This window comes from Delphinapterus leucas, chromosome 1 (assembly GCF_059928025.1).
Source record: "Delphinapterus leucas isolate spDelLeu-1000000601 "Yukka" chromosome 1, BTC_Dleu_Yukka2, whole genome shotgun sequence".
Lineage (NCBI taxonomy): Eukaryota > Metazoa > Chordata > Mammalia > Artiodactyla > Monodontidae > Delphinapterus > Delphinapterus leucas.
The window spans coordinates 74,774,453-74,798,729 of NC_143129.1; the positions used below are offsets into that span (position 1 = coordinate 74,774,453).

Consider the following 24,277-nt stretch of genomic DNA (forward strand, 5'->3'; position numbering starts at 1 on the left):
CTGAACCTTAGTTTCTAATGATGCCTTTCCTACTTACCTCATGGTGTGGGGGTCAAATTACATGTTTCATAAACTGTAAAATGATATATAATCATAGACTATTATCTTGGGAACGATAAGCAAGACTTTCCTTGGGCCCCAAGAGCTTCCATTTCCCCAGATATACAGAGTCTCTCTTCGGCACAGACAAAGCTAGGGCTTTGATGTGGGATCTCTGGATGTCATGGTAGAAGGGGCGGGGTAGAGATGGGGAGGAGGCAGGCATCTTGATCCTCTATAAATGTAGTTGGAAACTTAAAAACAATCTTTAACCTTCCCACCCAAAACTTTAATCTCCTCTCTAGAATCTCTGCAAAGCGCTCGTCCAACCTGTCCTTGAACACCACTGGGGGCAGGGTACTCTCTACCTTTTGAGATGCTCTTTCTACATTTGTTACAATGTTCTTCATATCAGTCTGGAATCTTTTTCTCAGGGGTTTGAACTCACTGGTCCTGGTTGTTCCCCTTGGAGCTCAAAGAACAAATCCAAACCTTTGTTCACATGGCAGCCCTTCAAACCAAATATTCTCACATAGCCTTCATATCCCTCAGATCGTCTCTCCTCCCAAGTAAAGTTCCCCGTTTCCTTCAAACACGTCTCATATGATTTGGTTCTGAATCCTCTCATGTCCTGATTGCTCCTTGAGACTCAATACTGCAGATGTGGGATCAACAGAGCAGAATCAACTGAATCCTTATTTTATTCTAGATACTTTAATTCAACTAAGGCAGCTTAAGATTGCATTGCTTTTTTTGGCAACCAAAACATGTAGATAACTCACACTGGATTACTTTCTGCTAAAATGCCTAATTTCATTTTCATGGTTCTGCTTACGAGATCACATCTTTCCAACGCAGAACTTGCTCAGGTAATTTTTGGACCCAAATGTAATCCAACATTTATCCTTTTTGCTCGATTTGGCCCACTCCTCTGGCTCCTTTTGGATCCTAATTCTGCCTCAGACCTTTCATTTGCAGTCCGTCCCAGCTCTGTGTCATCTGCATAACTGATGGCCATGTGTTCCATATTTTTGAATAAAATTAGTGTTAAGACCATCGACTAGGGCAAGGCCAAAGATAATGCTCTGTGGTACATTGCTAGAAAATTGATTCCAGGCTATCATGATCCACTCACCAGTAACACTGATTTTTTAATTTTTATTTATTTATTTTTTTGCGGTACGCGGGCCTCTCACCGCTGCGGCCTCTCCCGTTGTGGAGCACAGGCTCCGGACGCGCAGGCTCAGTGGCCATGGCTCACGGGCCCAGCCGCTCCACGGCATGTGGGATCCTCCCGGACCGGGGCACGAACCCGTGTCCCCTGCATCGGCAGGCGGACTCTCAACCACTGCGCCACCAGGGAAGCCCTGATTTTTTAAGTCACCTAATTAGAGAAGCATTCTGTTCATTTTTCTCTGTCGTATCCCCAAGGACCTAACTTGAGATCTTGTTAAAATCTTGCTTAGATGCACTTTCTCTGATCTGCCAACTTAGTAACCTTGTCATAGAAGGAAATTAAGTTAGCGTGATGAGATGTTACTTGTTCTTAGTAACCCCAGGCTGGGTCCTACTGATAACTACCTTTCCCCCACTCTGCCCAAGAATCCACTATCTTAATGTTCCGTTCTAGAATCTTGCCTGCGGTTGATACCTTATCTGTTTGTCTGTAGTTTGTGAAATGTACTTCATTTTTCTTTTTGAAAATTAAAATTATGTTCACTTATCCACAACTTTCCAGCACTTCCTTTGTTCTCTAGAATCTGTTTTAGATTCCCCTGTTCCTCAAAATCTCCTGTAGAGGTTTCACATCTTTTCGCGAGTTTGAGGGTCAAATGAGAAGGCATGCTAATGTGTAAACTTTGAATGGTACATAGATGCAAGCTTTGTGGTGGTTGTTTCTTTTATTAATATTACTACTATTGAGTACTGAACGGGGCTTCACTTGGGCTCTAAATAAGAATTCTTCAAACTTCAGAATTACAAAGCCTCCCTCTTGCTCCAAAGTAGCCAAGGATATTGGGAAGTGGATGGCATCCAGTTCTGGCCAAGGAGTCTCATGTGTATGCAAGTTCCAAGTGGGTGGTGTAAAATGGGCTTCAGGTTGCCTCTGAATATTCTGGGATTCTCGTCTGTTGGTGATTTCCAATTTAGTGTCTGCTTGGGTGGATATATGAATGGACCCGAATAATTTAGAGTTTCCCAGGGGTAAGGCCATGGGAATATAGAATAAGGGCAGGGTGAAGGAGAATGATAAAATGCAGTGGTATAGACTTCTCGGAATGGAGAACGTGATGAGCCACTCTGTGTTCTCCAAGAAGAACTAAAATTCCCCAGAGGTCACCTGCTCCTTCCCAGAAGGTCTGGCCATCAGATCCAGAGTCCAAGGGCTCAAGTGATTGCAATTCTTTCTCTGATGGAAAAGTACAAGTTATTCCTTGGGCAGGGGTGCCAGGCACTTTGTATTAAGTGAGTTGTCTCCTATTTCAGAGCCTTGTCCCACTTTCTACTATCAGAGTAAATAGCAATCCTGAATTTGAACTTGTGCAGACATAGCCACAAACTAACATACACTCCTAACTCTTCTACTTCACTCAGTCAAGACAATTTTGCCACCTACAACCTGGCATTTCTCCCAGTCCTTGGGAAAATGTTCCTATGCTGCCAGGAGGCTTCAGTTTGATGTTTTTCCTCCACCATCGCTTGTTTATTTATTTATTTAATACATTTATTTATTTATTTTTGGCTGCATTGGGTCTTCATTGCTGCGCACGGGCTTTCTCTAGCTGCGGAGAGCAGGGACTACTCTTCACTGTGGTGCGCGGGCTTCTCATTGCAGTGGCTTCTCTTGTTGCTGAGCACGGGCTCTAGGTGCGCAGGCTTCAGTAGTTGTGGCACATGGGCTTAGTTGCTCTGCGGCATGTGGGATCTTCCCGGACCAGGGCTCGAACCCGTGTCCCCTGCATTGGCAGATTCTTAACCACTGCGCCACCAGGGAAGCCCCCACCATCACTCGTTTATTTTTGCTCAGTTCTGTCTGTGCTCTTCCCAACACCACCCCAGACCCTAACCCAGACCTAATTTCCCCAGAAGATGCAAATAGATGATGACAATAATAATGATAATGACAATGATCATAATAATAGCGAAATGGGCAGGGTGCTTAGAGAACATCCTAAGGGGTAGAAGAATGGGTAGTTTCTGCTATCTTCTGAGCCAGGCAAATATCTTTGTATCACCAGTGAGTACTGACGTGGAGGTAGGGGAGAGAATGGAGAAATTAAGGGCATGTGTGTGTTAAGGGGGACTGGCTTGGAAAGAGTTCAACAGGATAGTCTTTCTTGCTGCTGCCATTCTTGAGGGTGGGGAGGGATCCTATTTCAGAATTAGAGATCTTCACGGAACTGGTTTTGTGGTGAATGGAGACCAGTAGAGCCCTCTTTAGTCTCACTCCCACCTTCAAGGAACTGTGAGCTTATTACTCTTTCTTCTCTGCTTCTCCTAAGAATCACAAATGTCAGACTGTACTGCAATTGTTTGCTTACTGAACATGAATCTTTCTCACTATGCTGTGAGTTCTTGGCGAGCAACGATGCTGTCAGATTCATCTTTGACCTTCCAGCATCTTGCACTACAGTGCCTGGCATATAGCAAGTGCTCAGTAAACATTTGCTAGTAAGAGGACAAATCAGTGGCACTAAAATGAATGTTTCTTCTTCCTTCCCATTGGATGGTGGCTGGGAGTTGCTGGATTTTTGCAATACCGCTCATTATGCTGTCTTGCTCTCTGCAGATGACGTCGGTTGCCAAGGTGTATTACAGCCAAACCACTCAGACAGAAAGCCGGCCCCTAATGGGCCCAGGGATACGACGGAGGAGAGTCCTGACAAAAGATGGCCGCAGCAATGTGAGAATGGAGCACATTGCTGACAAGCGCTTCCTCTACCTCAAGGACCTGTGGACAACCTTCATTGACATGCAGTGGCGCTACAAGCTTCTGCTTTTCTCTGCAACCTTTGCAGGCACCTGGTTCCTCTTTGGTGTGGTGTGGTATCTGGTAGCTGTAGCCCATGGGGACCTGCTGGAGCTGGGACCCCCAGCCAACCATACCCCCTGTGTGGTACAGGTGCACACGCTCACCGGGGCCTTCCTCTTCTCCCTTGAGTCCCAGACCACCATTGGCTATGGCTTCCGCTACATCAGTGAGGAGTGCCCACTGGCCATCGTGCTTCTTATTGCCCAGCTGGTGCTCACCACCATCCTGGAAATCTTCATCACGGGTACCTTCCTGGCAAAGATTGCCCGGCCCAAGAAGCGGGCGGAGACCATCCGTTTCAGCCAGCATGCGGTTGTAGCTGCACACAATGGAAAGCCCTGTCTTATGATCCGAGTCGCCAACATGCGTAAGAGCCTCCTCATTGGCTGCCAGGTGACAGGCAAACTGCTTCAGACCCACCAGACGAAGGAGGGTGAGAACATCCGGCTCAACCAGGTCAATGTGACTTTCCAAGTGGACACGGCTTCTGACAGCCCCTTCCTCATCCTGCCCCTTACCTTCTACCATGTGGTGGATGAGACCAGTCCCTTGAAAGACCTGCCCCTCCGCAGTGGTGAGGGTGACTTCGAGCTGGTGCTGATCCTAAGTGGGACAGTGGAATCCACCAGCGCCACCTGCCAGGTGCGCACTTCCTATCTGCCGGAGGAGATCCTTTGGGGCTACGAGTTCACACCCGCCATCTCGCTGTCAGCCAGTGGCAAATACATAGCAGACTTTAGCCTTTTTGACCAAGTTGTGAAAGTAGCCTCTCCGAGTGGCCTCCGTGACGCCAGTGTGCGCTACAGAGACCCTGAAAAGCTCAAGTTGGAGGAGTCATTAAGGGAGCAGGATGAGAAGGAGGGCAGTGCCGTTAGTGTGCGCGTCAGCAACGTCTGATGGCTTGGTCCCACCTCCCCACACTTCGGGTCTCCTTTCCTCTTTTGGCATCCTGGGCGAGGGATATTACCCAGGCTTACTGGACAGCCCCAGAAGCACCCTTCTCCGCTCCCTCTTCTTTAACCCAGTGGGCCTGTAGTAGTCTAGGCCAACTGGACTTCCTCCCGTTGTTCCCTTCACCTCACCGCACTTCCACCCCAAGATGCACACGTCCCTTAAGCCAGGATGGGGGAAGGAGAGGGAAGATTAGGCTGAAGTGGCTTAGAAGGCCTCAGCCATGCCTGGAGACTCACATTAGGAGGACCATGCAGTTGGATGGATAGGCTCCCCCCACCCCGCCACCTCTCACCACCACCACCAGAAAGTTTGGTGCTTTGAGGCTGGAGTCCCCTCCCTATCTTTCCACTTAGCAAGTTCCCTAAGGCAAGACTCTCTCTCTGATGGTCCCTTTGGGTTTTGTGCCCTCAGAAATATAGGAGTCCAGAATCATTTTATTCTGAAGTCTCTACCAAAACCTGTTGAAAGAAGCCAGGGTTTTTCATGGTGTAGTTAATTTCTGTTGGCAACTCCTGACTATAACCTGGGACCTTGGTCCCCATTGTTCTCCTCTTTCTAGTTTCTCAAGTGGACGCTTTCTTAGGATACCCAGTTCCCACATAGATGCCTCTGCTCCCAGAGAACTGAAGTTGACCCGGGAGATATAAAGCACACAGGCACAGCCACCACACCTGCTCCTGACCTGAATACTGAACTCTTCATTGTGGGGTGACTAATGCAGAGCTATTGTCTAAAACCTTGAACCTGGCCTCCAGGCAGCCCTGGGGGGAATCTGTTTCCCTGTGTCCCATGAAAGTAATGACCTTCCCCCATATGTTCCCCTCGAAAAAATCCAACGCCCAGGCCCCACAGAAAGGTCTGGAAATGGTGTTCCAGATTACACTGTCCCTGGCTTCTCTGATTCTTTCTTGCCCAGCCCACTCTCACCTAAACCCAACTTTGGAGGAAGGGGGAGAAAATGCAAGGGCCTTCCTCTCTTACCACTAAAACTAGACTCACAGGGCACGGAGTCCCCAGGAAAGTTAAACCAACCAAATGGGATGAGTACATTCTCCGATTTCCAGACGGCTGTATAGAGCTTCTGGGAATTGGCAATGCTTTGTTAAGGTTTGGGCAGAGGCAGGACTCTGTGGCTGGCAGATACTATTCACCCTGTTACCCCTCCCAGTGCCCTTCTGAAAAGTGCCAGCTATTTTGTTAGGCAGTGCTGGGAGGGAAGGAAATTATACCTCCTGATCAAATAACCATGGTCTCCCTCAGCCATTCCTGAGACAGTATAAAATGAATATCAGTCTCATCTCTCCTCTCCTCTGCTATGAAGCCAGTTTCAGGCAAGTTAAAAGGCATACTTTACGAGATCAGACTCAGGCCACTCCTTGTTCCCTGATGGGGACTGTGGTATGGGGTCAGGAAGGGTGTATGGGCACCAGAACTTTCTCTAAAGCTCCAAATCCCAAGAGTGCTTCCTGTTCTCATTTAGGTACCAAGGGACACTCTCCCCCACCCCAAATGGTTTGGCACAGAGTCCCTGTATGAATCAAGTGGCAGTTTATTTAAGGTGGACCAGCCAGTTGTTATAAGCTACACATTTATCCAGAATGAGTACCTGCATCTGTGTGCAGAGCCTCACAGAGAAACCCACGAAATTTGGAGGCTGGACCCATGGTCACCATTTACTACAACTGCACAAGATCCTCTTATATTGATCTCTCCTTGAACTCAACTAACTGTATCTTGAAGATGAAGACCCTTCATTCCCTACTTACTGTAAACCCCACCATTACTACCTAGCTCTCAAGAAAACAAGAACCGGAACAACTTGAAAATCTGAGACAGAGAACAGAAGGCAAAGAGCCAGCTTCTGGGCTCTCAACTTTATTCAAATGTTAGACTCACTTGATTTCTTTCAACGTGTGTGTGTGTGTATGTGTGTGTGTGTGTGTGTGTGTGTGTGTATCTTCTTATCCATTAGCAAGTTATCCTCCATCAAGTTTCTTCTGCACAGAGCTGCTTCCCTCCTGAGGGAAACACTCTCTTCCCATTCCCCTGCTGTCTATTCCAAGCCTCCAGAATCCTCAGATTCTTGGATAACAAAATGAGAACACTTTCTGACTTAACCTTTTTGATTCTCCTGCACGATTCCACACTTTCCTTTAAATTGCACTTTAAATCATACTCTCCTCTTAATACAACCTGGCTTATTCTCCCATAAGCCCCATCAGAGAGCAATGCCCCTCTCCCTCAACCCTAAGTGGTTCTTTAGACTACAGCCCCCCTCTCCTCTGAGCTGAAATCATCTTTCAGGCTATCAGGCAAGCTTTAGAAGCAGCCAGGTCTGATGAGAAATGGGATCCCTGACCACACCAACCATGGACTTGGAATGTCAGGAGAGCACTGGGCACAGATCTTAAGGGAGGAGATTTCAGAGGACGGGCAACACAACTGATGGGGGAGGATACTCAGGGTATGAAGATGAGGAAGGGTGGTGCTGCGGGATCTGGTGAAATCAATGAAACCCTTGAGTGTTACTTGGGCTAGCAGGTAAGAGGTAGGTGGGGGCTCAGGGAATTAAGCTATGATATATAAATGAAAGGTTTATCTAAGAAAGAGAAACAGATAATATATATATATATATGTAGAGAGATGTATATAGATGTATATAGGACCAAATATACTGAATGTACAGAAAGAAAGTATTCAGAGAGCTTAGCATGGGGGCAGATATCTTGCTCTGGTTTGGGGGTAGGACTCCCCAGATTCCCAGACTTACAGCCAGTGATCCTGGTTTCAACATGGAAGTGAGATACCTGACTAAGGCTTTCAGGTTTGATGACGGGAAAGGGAGGGGTGGAAGCTGCTCTTCAGAAATAAAGAGGCTTCCAATGAGGTTGCTGACAAACCCTGTGCTGCTGACAGGACCAGGAAGAGGGGAGATAAGAGGAACATGAGGAGGGAGACACTCCATCTGAGGAAATCTAGGAGAATCTACTACTTAGGCTGTGCGCTCCCATCCCCAGCAGTGTCCTGTGACTGTAGCACTTAAAAAAAAAAAATCCTGTTTCCCTCTCTTAAGGTACACTGTATTTCCCCTTCTTCCGCAGGGGTGGGGCAACTGCAGCTCCAGCCCCGGGAGGTGATGGCTATTCAACTAAGAAGCTGAACACTTCAGTGTGCGGGAGGCACTAAAGGGAAGCCTCAACTCTAGAATCTAAATGCCAGGACTAAAGAGCTGTTGGGCCCAAGATACTCCCAAGGCAGAGGATCAGATTTCTGTATGGTTGCAAGCAGCCCAAAGAGAATGCCCTCTATGCTAGAAGAGTCCCAATCCTGGCATCTGAGCATGGGGGAGGGCGTGGTGCTTTAGCTTTGTATCTCTGTATGAAAATGAGGAGTGCGGGTACCAGCTGCCCTAGGGGATGGGGAGAGGCTTCTGAAATCCCTACTCTGTGCTTCACCTCATTACCTGCCCAACCTCCTACCCCAACCTGTCAGCTAATAAGACCATCCAGGGATTTCTCTCTGAGGCCCGAGAAGAGAAAGGAAGCCAGTTATACTATTGCTACAAGCCAGGGACACTGCCCCCTCCCAAGGCTGCTACCCTGGTCCTTTACCCTTGCTAGTTAACCTAGCTTATTTGTAAAATAACACACTACCTTTGCTGTAAAGTTAGCCTGGGCTCCGGCTCAGTAATGGCCAACTCTACTGAAGCAGAAATATCTAGGGATGATTTTTCCATTCATTGCATTAAAGACTAAACCAGGTCAAATGTACCTAGGAAAAAAGACATGTGAGTTATTTTGGTTTATTTTATTCTTGTCTGTTCAGAACAAGTTACTAAATAAAATGGCTGAATCTCTGTTCTTCACTCTAGCTTCTTTTAGAAATGAAAACTAATCCTGGGGACTTCCCTGGTAGCGCAGTGGTTGAGAATCCGCCTGCGAATGCGGGGGACACGGGTTCGATCCCTGGTCTAGGAAGATCCCACATGCCAAGGAGCAGCTAAACCCGTGCACCACAACTACTGAGCCTGCTCTCTAGAGCCCGTGACCCACAACTACTGAGCCCATGTGCCCAAACTACTGAAGCCCGCGTGCCTAGAGCCCGTGCTCTGCAACAAGAGAAGCCACCGCAATGAGAAGCCCGCGCACCGCTATGAAGAGCAGCCCCCGCCTGCCGCAACTAGACAAGGCCCTCGCGCAGCAACGAAGATCCAACACAGCCAAAGAAAAATAATAATAATAAAAAAAAGTTAAAAACAAAACAAAACAAAACTAATCCTGTTACTAAGGCCTGAACTCACTGACCTACCTTTGGGAAAGGAGGGTGGAACTGAGCTGTGCTGGAAGAGCTTCTGACCACACAGCCAGGCCTTTCCCCTTTGGTGCTATCATGCATTCCCCCAACTCCCTTCCCACACCTCCCCTCATTAACTTCAGGGTCCTGTAGCAAATACCTTTTAAACTCAGTTTTTAAAGGATTACAAAAAAAGTTAAGACCTAGACATCTGAAAATTGGCTCAGGTTAATCCAGGAAAGTCAAGTTGCTTTGGAACCCAGGCACTGTCCCTTTCAGCCAGTGATCATGCACCCAACTTCCCTGCCACACTACAGTGCAGGTCGTTCCTTATATATCCTCAAGGCTCTATATGCCTATTCATTTAATCACTGGGCATTTCCTGGCCCAGTTCTCAAAGAAGTGGGTTTCTCTTCTATTCTTATCTATCAATAGCCTGAAAAAGGCCTGGCTATCAATATCCAGCCCTGAATTGAAGTAACAGACCCCTATGGTCACTGACTCTTGTTCCCCAGAAATGGAAGGACAGAGGGAGAAAATTGGGTCTCTTACCATCGTCAGTGAATACTTATCTACAACATTTGGGAAACACTGTTTTTTAGGGATGAGTCATAAGACATGAGAGATATATAAGATATGTGAAATATACAGTCCCATAACATATGAAGAAACTTGCCAACTTGTGAAGAAAATAAGATAAAATAACAAGTAGCATACATTAGGGCCAGATATGCCATTAACAACATGTTCTAAACAGTGAGATCTCTGTGGAAAACATTCCCCAGGGATAGGCACTAGGCAAGGGATGGTATCAATCTAAGAGGTCTGGTTAGAACACATTTGACACAGGATTCAAGAAAAATCAACGGAGTTCCTATTACATGAAATGTACCATTCAAGTGACAAAGAAACAGAAGACATGACACATGCCAGCAAGGTACGTACAGGGTTTTTTTGGCTTTATACCTGCTATTCCTTCTGGGGAACTCTCTGTACTGCCTGCCAACTCCCAAGTTAACTCTCAGTATGCCCATCTTAGACCAAACCCTGTTAAAAGCTGTGATTGCATCATGTACCCCTCTTTCATTACACTTGTCACAGATGCAATTTTATATTACTTGTGAATTTATTTGACTAATGTCTGCCTCACTCACTAGAGTTTAAGTGCCATGTAATTGTAACTGGGATTCCTGTCAGTGTTGGGTCACCAGTACAGCTGGGCACTTAGCACAGCACCTGCATGTATGATGCTCAATAAATGTAGAAGGAAGGAAAGGAAGAAAAGAGGGAGGGAAGGAATTTGCCTACAGTTCACACAGCTAGTATGCAGTGGAGGTGGTATATTGGTTAAATAACCGTAAAAGATTTAGACAATATATTTCATAAGGCGTGACAAAATTAACTGTTTAAAAAAATAGAACAGACAATAAACACCAACGTTTTTGGGGAGAGATCATCTCCACTAGTTAAGATTTAGGAAGAGTCCAGAGAGTTCAGGTTTGAGCCTAGCATTGAGAGACAAATAGTATACAAATAAGTGATGAGAAATAGGATTCTTTGTAGGTGGGACAGCACAGGCAAAAGTACCACAGTAAGAAAGCAAAAGGCATATTTAAGAGATTAACCATCTAACCATTATATTAGAATATAATCAACAAGGATCTACTGTATAGCACAGGGAACTCTCTCAATATTCTGTAATAACCTATATGGGACAAGAATCTGAAAAAGAATGGATCCATGTATATGTATAACTGAACTACTTTGCTGTACATCTGAAACTAACACAACATTGTAAATCAACTATACCCCAATATAAAATAAAAATTAAATTGAAAAAACCTAGAACAGAGGGCTTTCTAGGTGAACAGGTTGAAAAGGCAGGGTCATGGAGGGATTAAATGTCAGTCTAAATTATTATTTTTTTCCACAGGCTTGGGAGCTATTGAAGATGCTTGAGAAAGGAAAGCATCTAATTATAGTACTGTTTATGAATAACAATCTGGCGGTAGAACTGAGAGACAGGAGACACTAAACCAGTTAAGAGACTTGCAAAACCTTAGGGGAAAGGTAATTGCCACAGATCCTAGTTGAGTACAGGTGTCAATACTGTTATCAAATTGAGTTGTTGAAGTCTGGACTAAGGTGCAGGATGCTGAGCCCAAAAAGAATTAGGGATAGATTCAAAAGAAATTACAAAGCAGGAAATATAAGCAAGATCTAGAAAAAGAAAAAAGAAGGTGACTGAATTACAGTGCCAGCAGGAAGCAGATGGTACACTCAAAGGGCTAATTGGACAGGACTTAATGAAGGGAGTATTTACAAAGGTGTGGGCAGGGTCAATAAACCAACAAGGGCTTGTGAAGCACCCTGGGACTTGCAACGGTAGGAAGCCTTTACCGGTATTAAAGCTGAAGGGACCATCATTGAAACCTGGTGAGAGTTTCTGAAGGGAGAGGGCTACAGCTTTAGCAGGAGCCTTGGCCTTAGGTAGAGGAACTCAGCCACTGCCGAAGATCTGCTAGTGCCTGCCACTGGCTTGCTCTAATGAGAAGCCAGAGGGCAAGGGAGACTGCGTGATGATGCACAGAAGAGGGCAGAAGAGATGGCGAACGGATCTAAAAAGGTAATGACAGCATATACGGCATAGTGACCAAGGCCAAGGTCCTGGCTAAGGATGCTAGGGATGAGGTATGCATGTGTGTGCCTTCCCTAACCACTGGCTCTAAAAGAATGGAAACCTAGAGACAGACAGTGAAAGGGAGAATGAGGAAGGGCTGTAAGTAATAATTCAAGAGGTAATGAACAGTTGAGCATTTGAAAAAATGCAGCCCTTTCAGGGAGAAGTGAGAAAACAGAACCCCTACACCCAATGCAAAAAGCTCAATATGGCGTCCTTAGACCCCGTGATACTTCTGTCTCGCCTAGAAATAGTAACAGTAGTTGGCATACCACGTCCAGTTAATTTTACTGGACTCCCGTCCCCTCTTCAGTCCCACAAACACTATCTACATCTCATTTTGATCCAAGCTTCGTTTCTTTTGATTAGTTGCTTACTGTTTCCTTATTTGCCCAAATTTGGTGCCTCTCACCAATTTACTAGGTAGGCTCTATAGGGACAAATTAGCTGAGGCCTTTCTGTCATACTACCTAAACCAACCCAACCAGAGGAACCCTCACTTAATTAATCCTCTGACATCTACCTCCCATATTCTCTACCTTCTGGGACTAACCCTCACTTATCTATCACTGGCAGAAGAAAAGAATAAATATATAGAATCACAGTGACAGAAAATATCAGAAAGATTCAAACAAGAGATCAATGAGAGGAGGCAGAGAGGGAAATTAGAACTCATCATCAACATTTTATTTGCAGGTTAGCCACATAGTAGTTAAGAATACTCTGGGCCAGAGAGACCTGCTTTTGAGTTCCAGCTCTGCCACTAGTTGACTATATGACTTCGGAAAATTACTTAATCTCCATAAGCCTTGATTTCATTTGTGAAGGTGGGAATATCTACCTTACATGGTTAAGTATTTAGCACAGTGACTGACACACTGCAAATAAGTTCTCAACAAAGCTGGCTATTAGAAATCATCATCATGGACTTCCCTGGTGGCGCAGTGGTTAAGAATCCGCCTGCTAACGCAGGGGACCTGGGTTCGAGCCCTGGTCCGGGAAGATCCCACATGCCACGGAGCAACTAAGCCCGTGTGCCACAACTACTGAGCCTGCGCTCTAGAGCCCGCGAGCCACAACTACTGAAGCCCTCGTGCCTAGAGCCCCTGCTCTGCAACAAGAGAAGCCACCGCAGTGAGAAGCCTGTGCACCACAATGAAGAGTAGCCCCCGCTCGCCACAACTAGAGAAAGCCTGTGCGCAACAAAGACCCAACACAGCCATCAATAAATAAATAAAATAAGTAAATTAAAAAAAAACAAACTATAGCTTTCATGAATCTTTAAGATTTGATTTCTAAATGTGAGAATAGCATTTAAAAAAAAGAAATCATCATCATTATTTGAATGATGATGTGCTGCCACTGTATATATGGCTACTGTACTGCAAAAAAAACGGTTAAAAGTAATTATCAACATAAGGCATATACTTATACCAAGGTACAGATAAAGACAAAGAGATATCAGAATATGAATATGGAATGTGTGAGATTAACTTGGTTCATACAAAGGATGAATGTAAATTGTATGATGGATGAATGGAGAGGGTAGTCCTGGGAGCTGCATGTTCAGACTGGATGGAGTCATCTACTCTAGTAGATGCTAGTTTAGAAGACGTCCCCTAGGAAGCAGGATCAATCTGTAAAATCAGGTAAGTCAGTAGTTACTGAACATGTACCATGTGCCTAAGACTGCAATAAATTATGAGTAATTTTTAAAAATTAAGGATAAGATATAACCCCTAACCTCAAAAACCCTACAATCTCATTGAAAGGATTATGAATACAATCTAAAATAAATTATGAAATTCTGAATTGCAGACTGTAAGTTCAATAAGTGCCCACAGAAGGGAAAGAGCTAATGGGTTAGAGTCCTTGGTGAGAAATTCATGGGCGTAAGGTTGGAGTGGGATGGGTGAAGGGGGAAGAACTTGAAATAGATAAAGGATATTTGAAAGAGGAAAGGACTGGGAGTTGGGAGCACCCCAAAGATGCCACTCCAGAGGTATTCTGGTAAGAGGAACCTCAAAAATCAATTCAACTTGTACAGAATGCCTCCTGTGTCTGGTAACGTGTTATATACCGAGGTACAGAAAACAAGACAATCTCTGTTCTCAAAGAACTCAAAATGCCCTGACAGAAAACTAGGAAAATGAAACAAAAAAGTTATCACTGACAAATGCTATAATATAGGGATGCATTCCAAAAGGGAATTTTGGAGCAATGGGAGGGCAGTCAATGGACAGGACTCTATATTTACATAGAAGGGCAGGGGCTTCTGTGTGAGTGATTTTCTAGAGCTTAGAGCCCTTCGGTCTCTGTGCGTTTACCCTCAGTTAGCGGAAAGGCATCTATATCGCAGTGCATGATGAAAAAGTGAGCTGAGAGCCAGGATATACTTTTAGGAGTTAACACTTGAGCCGAGGCCTGAAGGGTTACGTAGTGACTGCGGAGGGAAAGGTAACGTTGACAGAAAGAATAGCAAGTACAATGACACTGAGGCATGAGGGCGTGATATAGTTTAGGAACCCTACGAAGCTTCCTGTTCTCCCTTCCCATCCCTCCATCAAGGTTTGCGGGATAAAATACAGGATGCCCAGGTAAATTCAAATTTAGATAAACAACGAATAATTTCAAAATACAAGTATGTCCCAAATATCGCACACACTCTGGGCCCCCTTCAATTCATCCTAGCTCGGCCCCCCGAGCCCACAAACCCCCCCGGTATTACCCACGAGCTGACGAGGTAAAGCATGAGAAACCATCACAGGTTTATTTTTCCTTCACTCCTATTTTTTTTCACTCTCGGGTCACCGGCCCAGGCCTGAGGGATGAAGCTCGAAGCTCGTTCCGGTTCAGGGGTCAGTCTCCATCAACTGGAGTTGAGGCGGGGGAAGTAGAGGGTCACCCACAAATAACACGCGCCCGGCTCTGTGAAAACACCTGCCAGCGCCGGCCTTCCGGGCAAACTGAAGTCGCCGGACCGGAAACCCCGCCCCCGCCGGAGGTGGAGAGGACGCGAGATAGCCTGCCCAGAAGGAAGCTAATTCTCCCGCTGGGGCCACTAAGAACCCAGTGCCTAGCGTGCGACCGGAAACAGGACGGGGGCGGGCCTTCCTGCCGGAAGTTGTCGTCCCGCAGTTGTTTCGGTTGGCAGTCTAGCTGGTGGGAGTAGTGCCGGCAAGCTGAAGCAAGGAACCGCAGCTAAGGTTAGACCTTCCAAGGCAGTTTAGAGCTGGGGACTGAGCTGCTGTGGTGCAGTCAGATCATGAGCCCGACCACGCCCTCGGGAGAGTGGTTCCTGAACCTGTGGGTGTCCCCCGCCGGGGTATTTGGCGTGGCCTTTCTTGCCCGAGTGGCCCTGGTTTTCTATGGGCTCTTCCAGGACCGGACCCTGCTCGTGAGGTATACAGACATCGACTACCAGGTCTTCACCGACGCCGCGCGTTTCGTCACGGAAGGGCGCTCCCCTTACCTGAGGGCGACGTACCGTTACACTCCGCTGCTGGGGTGGTTCCTCACTCCCAATATCTATCTCAATGAACTCTTTGGAAAGTTTCTCTTCGTCAGCTTCGACCTCCTCACCGCCTACCTCGTATACCGGCTACTGCTTCTTAAGGGGCTGGGTCGCCGCCAGGCTTGCGGTTACTGTGTCTTTTGGCTTCTTAACCCCCTACCTATGGCGGTGTCCAGCCGAGGCAATGCGGACTCAATCGTCTCCTCCCTGGTGCTTATGACCCTGTACCTAATAGAAAAAAGGCTCGTCGCGTGTGCCGCTGTGTTCTATGGTTTCGCAGTGCATTTGAAGATGTATCCGGTGACCTATATCCTTCCCATAGCACTCCACTTGCTTCCGGAACGCGACAGTGACGAAGGCCTCCGTCAATCCCGGTATTCTTCCCAGGCTCGTCTGTATGAATTCCTGAAGAGGCTGTGTAATCGGGCTGTGCTGCACTTCGTAGCCATTGCTGGCCTCACGTTTTTTGCCCTGAGCTTCGGTTTTTACTACAAATATGGTTGGGAGTTTTTGGAGCACACCTACCTTTATCACCTGACCAGGCGGGATATCCGTCACAACTTCTCTCCATACTTCTACATGCTGTATTTGACCGCAGAGAGCAAGTGGAGTTTTTCCCTGGGAATTGCTGCATTCCTGCCGCAATTCATCTTGCTTTCAGCAGTGTCTTTCGCTTATTACAGAGACCTTGCCTTTTGTTGTTTTCTTCATACGTCTATTTTTGTGACATTTAACAAAGTCTGCACCTCCCAGTACTTTCTTTGGTACCTCTGCCTCCTGCCTCTTGTGATGCCACTAGTGAGAATGCCTTGGAGAAGAGCTGTGGTTCTCCTGATGTTATGGTTCATAGGGCAGGCCTTATGGCTGGCTCCTGCTTATGTTCTTGAGTTTCAAGGAAAGAACACCTTTCTGTTTATCTGGTTAGCTGGTTTGTTCTTCCTCCTTATCAACTGTTCCATCCTCATTCAAATCATTTCCCATTACGAGGAGGAACCCCTGACAGACAGAACCAAATATGACTGATAGATGCTCCAGTTCTTCTGCAACTTGCGTTCTGATTGTTATGAATGGACCAAAGAGAGCTTTGGAAAGAATTTTTTTGAACATCCTAAGCACTCTAGTGAAACTTCAGTTTAGAGCATAAAACCCTATTCCAACAAATTTAAATGAATATTTGCCTTATAAAGGGGACTCAGTAACTGAGGTCCACCCTTTAGGAAATCTCAGGACTCATTTATCTGGGACATGATGGGAAGTAAAGGTTACTAGTTTGAATACAGAAAAGCTGGGGCTTCCCTGGTGGCGCAGTGGTTAAGAACCCGCCTGCCAATGCAGGGGACACAGGTTCGAGCCCTGGTCCGGGAAGATCCCACATGCCGCGGAGCAACTAAGCCCGTGTGCCACAACTACTGAGCTTGTGCTCTAGAGCCCGTGAACCACAACTATCGAAGCCCATGCGCCTAAAGCCCGTGCTCTGCAACAAGAGGAGCCACCGCAATGAGAAGCCCGTGCACCACAACGAAGAGTAGCCCCCGCTCACCTCAACTAGAGAAAGCCTGCGCCCAACAACAAAGACCCAACGCAGCCAAAAAAAATTATTAGGCTAAATTAAAAAGCAATTAAAAAAACAGAAGGGCTGATGAAATTATCAGATGCTAAAAGGTTTTTGTAGAAAATAGAGGAAACATAAAGTCAAAAAACATAAAATTCTAAGCCAGTATTTGTTCCAGTATTTATACTGTGGTACTATCTGAAGCTGTCTTATCTTTTAACTCCCACTTTTTCGTTCTGAAGCTTTCTTGATAACTGAAAACTCATAAAATGTTCCTAAAGTACAGCTTTTAGATATGAAGTGTTAAATAATGATGCTGTGCTTAGGTTGGGAAAGTTAATTCTGTATTAAAAGTGGGGGCTTAGAAGATAAAGAATCCAAAGAATTTAAATTGTAGTCATGTTTCATGTACTTGTTTTATAACTTAGTTTTTCAGTGCTTAGTCCCAGTGGTAATAGACTGCTGTTTGGTTTTTTACAAAAAGGATTAAATTTAAATTCATCCATCTTTAAACTTTTCAACGTATTTTAAAATAGCATCTTGCTTTATATGTTTGAGGTCACACACTGTAAGGACATTTTAGAACTCGCTTTTACCCCTTTGTTTTTAATTTGCTGGTTGCTAAAAAACATTTTTCATTTAGAGTTTAAGTTAATCAAATGTTATCAGTGTTGTAAAAATGATTAGTAGGTTTTAGGTGGTAAAATATTAAATTGTTAATAAGGCATTTCCCAGCTTACAAATTCCTTACTTGTGAAATTCCATGATAGGAATGGAGGCCTGCATGGGAGGCTCCTGGAAAGCATAAGAAGCATTCTAATAGCCATTAGTCTTTTAGACCAGGAAATTGAGGGAGAGAGTGTGGAAATGAGGCTTTGATGGCCAGATCCATTTACCTTATTACTATAATATTTCTAGGAAAAAATGCTTTGTGAGTTTCAAACAAGCAAGCTAAAAAATAATTTTAAAAAAATAGCCTATCTAGGTGGCGACTCCCTAACACTCTAAAATGCATTAGCAATGAGTGAGTTTGAGTTTATTATTTTGATATTAAAAGATGAGTAATTTAACAACATTGTTCTTTCACAGTTAAACAGAATAACAAAAACCTCCAGAGAAGTAGTATATTTCATGTCAGTTCAGGCCTAAAAAGCCTCTGAGAATAAGATGTCTGTAGGCAGGTCACAATTAAGAATGCTATTACTGGCAGCACTTCTTAGATGGATACCTTTTAGGACCCACCATTGGAAAGAAGGGATGAATGGGTGGCTTTGCATGGATTGCTGTTAGGGTGAAAATAGCAGAGACAATTAATTGTTGAGGATGGTGACCTTGCTTATAACATCTTTTTTCATATCCCACATTAGGTATTATCTTAAGGGCTCTTTGTATGTGATTGTTCATTAGTGGCCTTCCAGCCAAGGCATTCTTACCGTTCTTTTCCCTTCATTCCTTTATAATGATAATTAAAAAAATTTTTTTCTGGTAGAACTAGTGGAAAAATGGAAACAGAAATAGAATTCCAACATCTCATTATAATTGTCTTTTTGGTATCCCTGACTAATTTTTTTGGTTTTTTTTTTGCAGTACGCGGGCCTCTCACTGTTGTGGCCTCTCCTGTTGCGGAGCACAGCCTCCGGACGCGCAGCCTCAGCGGCCATGGCTCACAGGCGCAGCCACTCCGCGGCATGTGGGATCTTCCCAGACCGGGGCACTAACCCGTGTCTCCTGCATCGGCAGGCGGACTCTCAACCACTGCGCCACCAGGGAAGCCCCCCTGACTAGTCTTTTAATAGTCACAAGTGTACTTACTTATTCATTTCCTTATTATTATTATTTTTTTACTTTAACATTCTTTGTTGTGCTTTACTCTTCCTACTTACATTGAAATTGCTGAATAATATTCTGTCACGCAGATGTTCACATTGTAAATGCATCATAAGACGTTAAACATTTTGCATGTTTTAGATCACTCCCTTAACATTCTTAGAAGTCGGTGGAGTTCTGTTGGGATATTTGGAGGGAACTGCAGATCCTGCCTTACAAGAAATTCTCTACCAAAGAACTGCAGGTGTTTCTTAAAAGATGCAGAGAGGGCTTCCCTGGTGGCGCAGTGGTTGAGAGTCCGCCTGCCAATGCAGGGGACGTGGGTTCATGCCCCGGTCCGGAAAGATCCTACATGCTGTGGAGCAGCTGGGCCCGTGAGCCATGGCCGCTGAGCCTGCGCGTCCGGAGCCTGTGCCCCGCAGCGGGAGAGGCCACAACAGTGAGAGGCCCGCGTACCACAAAAAAAAAAAAAAAAAAAAAAGATGCAGAGAGTAGTATTTTATAGCTTATATGCTGTGAGACATTTAGTAAATTAACTCAAGAAATGATTTCATTTGGTCTCTTGGGTTTTTTAATTTTTTTCATTTAGTTTTGTGTTCCAGTTTTGTAAAATCTTTTTGTCTTCTTTTCACTTGCAGTCCTTTGATTTCTTTATTCATCCTGTAATAACACTTTAAAATTGCATAGCACTTTGGCTTATTTCCTATATGATTCTTTTTGTTCTTATGCCACCTCTTAAGATCAATGTACCCATTTACAGATAAGCATTAATTATTAGCATATGAAGCATGGTTCTCAAGATGGTCTGTGTTCTAAACAGAGGGACTGCATTACTTATTTTCTTCTGTAGTTGCCTTAATGTCTTCAAAATGTGGTCCCTACATATCCCTAGATAAAGTCCCTAGATTAGGTCCATTGGAAAGGCTAATCTCTTTGTTAAAACCATGTTGTTTCAGTTACTGACTTATATAGCTGAATGACTCTGTAAGTGACATAACATTGTTTCAAAAGTTTTGTAGGACTTGTCTTTTAGTTAGTTGACTTGTGGCTGAATATATTGTTATTTCTCCAGCTGTTTTCTATTCTAACCACCCTTACCTCAACCATCTATGCAATGAGTGGAAACGGAAAAAATGGAAAATTTCACATGGGACAGTCCCTAAACGCAACCTCTTGTTTGTTTCTTTTCCCCCGAATGCTCTACTATGAACAATTTTAAACATTACCCATATGCCTACTATCTAAGTTCAACAATTAACATTTTGCCATGTTTGCTTTATATAATTTTTATTTATTTATATATAATTTTTTTCTGAACCATGCAAAGTTGCAAACAACATTGAACTTCAGCACTAAATACATCAGCGTGCATCTCCTAAAAAGTCTTTTCTTACAAAACTAGTATATTGTTATCTAATATAATTTTAACATCCTGTCCATTTTCAAATCTCTCCAATTATTTTGTGTTTAACTTTAAAGAATAGACATTCTTGGATCTCAAAGATTCCATGAAAGAAAGAGATTATAAATAATCTATGATTAAGAAGTTTGGAACTTTCCCTGATCTTTTTTTTTTTTTTTTTCTTTTGCGGTATAATGCTGTGGCCTCTCCCGTTGTGGAGCATGGGCTCCGGACACGCAGGCTCAGTAGTTGTGGCGCACGGGCCCAGCCGCTCCGCGGCATATGGGATCTTCCCGGACTGGGACACGAACTCGTGTCCCCTGCATCGGCAGGCGGACTCTCAACCACTGCACCACCAGGGAAGCCCTCCCTGATCTTTAAAACAAAGTGAGAACTAAAGGGATTTACCTTCCATCAAAGTTGAACAAACAATTTTTTTGTGCAAATCTTTCTGTCTCCCTCCTAAGAAAATACAGGGTGGTAATCATTCATCCCTAATAAGTTTTCCAAATAAAAGGTTACATATGTTTAGATTTTTTTTTTTTTTTTTTTTTTTGTCTACACGGCACGGCTTGCGGGATCTCAGTTCCCCAGCCAAGGATTGAACCCTGGCCATGACAGTGAAAGCCCGGAATCCTAACCACTAGGCCACCAGGGAACTCCCCATGTTTAGATTCTTTTTTTAAAAAAATTAATTAATTAATTTATTTTTGGCTGTTTTCGGTGTTCATTGCAGTGCGTGGGCTTCTCATTGCTGTGGTTTCTCTGTTGCGGAGCATGGGCTCTGGGTGCACAGGCTTTAGTAGTTGTGGCACGTGGGTTCAGTAGTTGTGGCTCACGGGCTCTAGAGCACAGGCTCAGTAGTTGCGGCACACGGGCTTAGTTGCTCCGTAGCATGTGGGATCTTCCCAGACGAGGGCTCAAACCCGTGTCCCCTGCATTGGCAGGCGGATTCTTAACCACTGCGCCACCAGGGAAGTCCCACGTTTAGATTCTTAACACCTACCCCTCTCCTCCAACAACAGGTGATTAACTGATTTTAAATCTTGATTATAAGTTCTGGCTTTTCATGACTATATGAGTTGGGGTACCTATTCTACCACATATGGTTTCATTTTGTTTTCACAGCAACACTTTAGAGTTGATATTTGTATTTCCATTTCAAAGGTGAACAAAGAGGCTCAAAGGCACAAATAAGTGACAGGGCTAGAATTTGAAGCAAATTTTGCCTTACTAAATGTCATATTCTTTCCACTATATTAGGTTTTGGATTTTTCTAAAGTGCCCAGTTGCAATGATTAAAGATTGTGGCAAAATAAATGAAACTCATCACCACTCTAACAAATGTCTTGCCAATCAATTTGTCCTTAACCTTTTAGGTATTTGCTTGAGGGGCAGTCCCTTGCAGTTGTGCAAGTTTCTGTCATCCCCAAACTTTTCTCTTTAATAATTCCAGACCTTTAATAACCCCTTCCCACATCCAAACCCTCTCACCGAATTGTATAATTTTTTTGTTACTGCTGACTTTGCAATGCCCTTTCCCTCCATAGCCTGGTCTAAGGAGCCGATTTGCTGAACCACATGTTAGCCCATCTATTTGTAAATCAAGCTATGGAAATTATGTGACCATGATTTCCAAATGATTATTGTTAAATTTCTCTTGCTCTACAATGTACCTTCTGCAGTGTGCATTCATACAGTTAAAACTCATGTCCTATACTGATAGTATAGCATAAGAGAGCACAGATTCATATAGTTTAGGTTCAAATCCCAGCGTGTAACCTTGGACAAAATTCTTTTATCTAGATGAAATAGTATTCCATCTGTGAAATGAGGATGATAATGTAATACTCATAGAACTGTTTGTAAGAATTAAATGAGTTAATAAACCCAAAGTGCTTATGCTGGCCCAGGACAAGCCGTTCCCTATCACCTCCCCAGCTTTAATATCTGTTTACAAGCCTTTAAGGAAGGAGCTCATTTTGGAATTCAGGCTTAAGCCTTTTCCTCCCAATTTACTAGGATTTAGGAAAAGAACCTGCATTTGTGCTAAATAATTGTCTTAACTACCTGTCAATATAAACTTTATTCCTTCTAAACTTTATTCCTTTATTCCTTCTAAATAATTGTTTTAACTACCTGTTAATATAAACTTTATTCCTTCTGTTAATATAAACTTTATTCTAAACTTTGGTCTGGTTCTCTGAGAAGATAGTAGTTATACGTGAAAATGTATGCACAGGTTTTTTAAATGTCTAGTTCTGGCTTGACAATTTTGTGTTTGTGCATTCCTGTCATACATTGGCTGGCTCTACGCAGTGGAGGTTTGGCTCTTGCCCCTAAGTTACACAGCACTTCTTTTTTCCATTGTGTTGAGGGGTCATTCAAGGGTTGGTTCTCTGTTGATGGAAGCACATGTCCTCTGCCTAGATCAGAGTCATCAGAATAGCACAAGCATTTATTCAGCGCTGATCCAGGGGAACCATTCATTTAGTCAAAACAGCATTCATATTCATTATCCTAAAAAAAAAACAGGCTAAATGGGAATATTTCTAGCTGCTCAGACACTTTGCTAATTGTTACGTCTGCTATATAAAATGAAATGACACTTATAGTGACTATTTAAAGATAATTTGGATCATGAATGTTTGAAGCTCAGTGATTTCACAAAGGGAATTTTTAACCTTCTTTGCTCTCTATTCTTTTGGTGATTATTTATAAATCCAAGGCCTATGCCAAGTCCTATAATAGATGAGTAAGAAAAGGTCCACGCTCTTGAAGAGCTGACAGTAAGGACAGAAGCATTAATATAATAAAATTCCATATGAGACCTCATTAAGTTCCACCACAATCCTGTGATTTGTAAAATGGGGCAGTAGAAGGTATTACTATTCCTATTTTACAGATAAGAAAATCGAGGCTCAGAAGCAAGTGACTTTCTAAGGCCACACAGCTTGTAGGCCTACTCTTAGAAAAGAGTAGGCCTGATTCTAATTCTATATTTTGCAAGTCCTCCTTAATTCCATATGATGCAGGTGATCACAGTGAAAGGCTTCATTTGTTTACCAAATGTCAATCATTTAACAAAATGCCCCGAGTATCTTCTATGTGGCAGACATTGTTCTGGGCAATGTGGATGCAGCTCTGAGTGAGGCAAAGACTCTGTCTTCATGAAGCTTACATTTCCACGGGAGGCAAAGAAGAAGCAAACACATGATTGTGACGATTGCCATAAAGAAAAATAAGGTAAGCTAAGGAAGTAGTGATGGCAGTGAGGAGAGGTGTGGGTGCTGTTGTAGATAAAGCCATTGGGGAAGGCATCTTGAGGTGGCATTTGAGCAGAGACCTGAAAGAACGAAGACATGACATTCATGCAGCTCTCTGGGGAAGAGCATACCTTACTGAGTGGAAGGCAGTGCAAAGGTGAGATAGGAAAGAGCTTGGCATGTTTAAATAACAGCAGGAAGGGGAGTATAATTGGTTGGAGTGAGCAAGGATCACCTAGAATCTAATTTACCGTATCCAGTAGAACATGAATGCTAGTTGAGAAATACAATCAACATTAGTATTTTTATTGGCCTGTAATAGAATAACTTTGAGCTCAACCTGTTTTTCCTGACGTTTGAGCACATGTTAATTTGTAAGGAAGATGAAATATATATAAACAACTAAGTTGAGCAGTGTGACAAGGTACATTCACATGTTACTTTGAGATGTTGAGGATTGTCTTAAATCCATTTTTACAGATGAGAAGCCTAAGGCTTAGAATATATGCACTCTGCCCAAGGTCAGAGTTAGTACGTGAGATGGGACCAGAACCCATATCTTCTGGAGCAAAATTTACTACTCCATTCTCTGTACTACGCTTGTCATTTAGATACTGACCCTAGAAGGTAGGAAGTTTGGGGAAAAGTTTTCCAACAGATCATTCATTCGTTCATTTAGTAAACATTTCCTAAGGGTTTACTTTGTTCCAGACACTC

The 24,277-nt window shown here is 43.9% G+C and overlaps 2 protein-coding genes across 2 annotated transcripts; both read left to right on the forward strand.

Annotated features, from left to right (window-relative positions):
- The first annotated feature begins 3,086 nt into the window (after nucleotides 1–3,086).
- KCNJ10 (potassium inwardly rectifying channel subfamily J member 10) lies at nucleotides 3,087–5,159 on the forward strand. Its single transcript, XM_089912974.1, has one exon. The coding sequence runs from the start codon at nucleotides 3,743–3,745 to the stop codon at nucleotides 4,967–4,969; it is 1,227 nt and encodes a 408-aa protein (XP_089769100.1). The 5' UTR covers nucleotides 3,087–3,742; the 3' UTR covers nucleotides 4,970–5,159.
- Nucleotides 5,160–14,969: 9,810 nt separating this feature from the next.
- On the forward strand, nucleotides 14,970–18,646 carry PIGM (phosphatidylinositol glycan anchor biosynthesis class M). Its single transcript, XM_022559753.3, has one exon. The coding sequence runs from the start codon at nucleotides 15,265–15,267 to the stop codon at nucleotides 16,534–16,536; it is 1,272 nt and encodes a 423-aa protein (XP_022415461.1). The 5' UTR covers nucleotides 14,970–15,264; the 3' UTR covers nucleotides 16,537–18,646.
- Nucleotides 18,647–24,277: the final 5,631 nt, after the last annotated feature.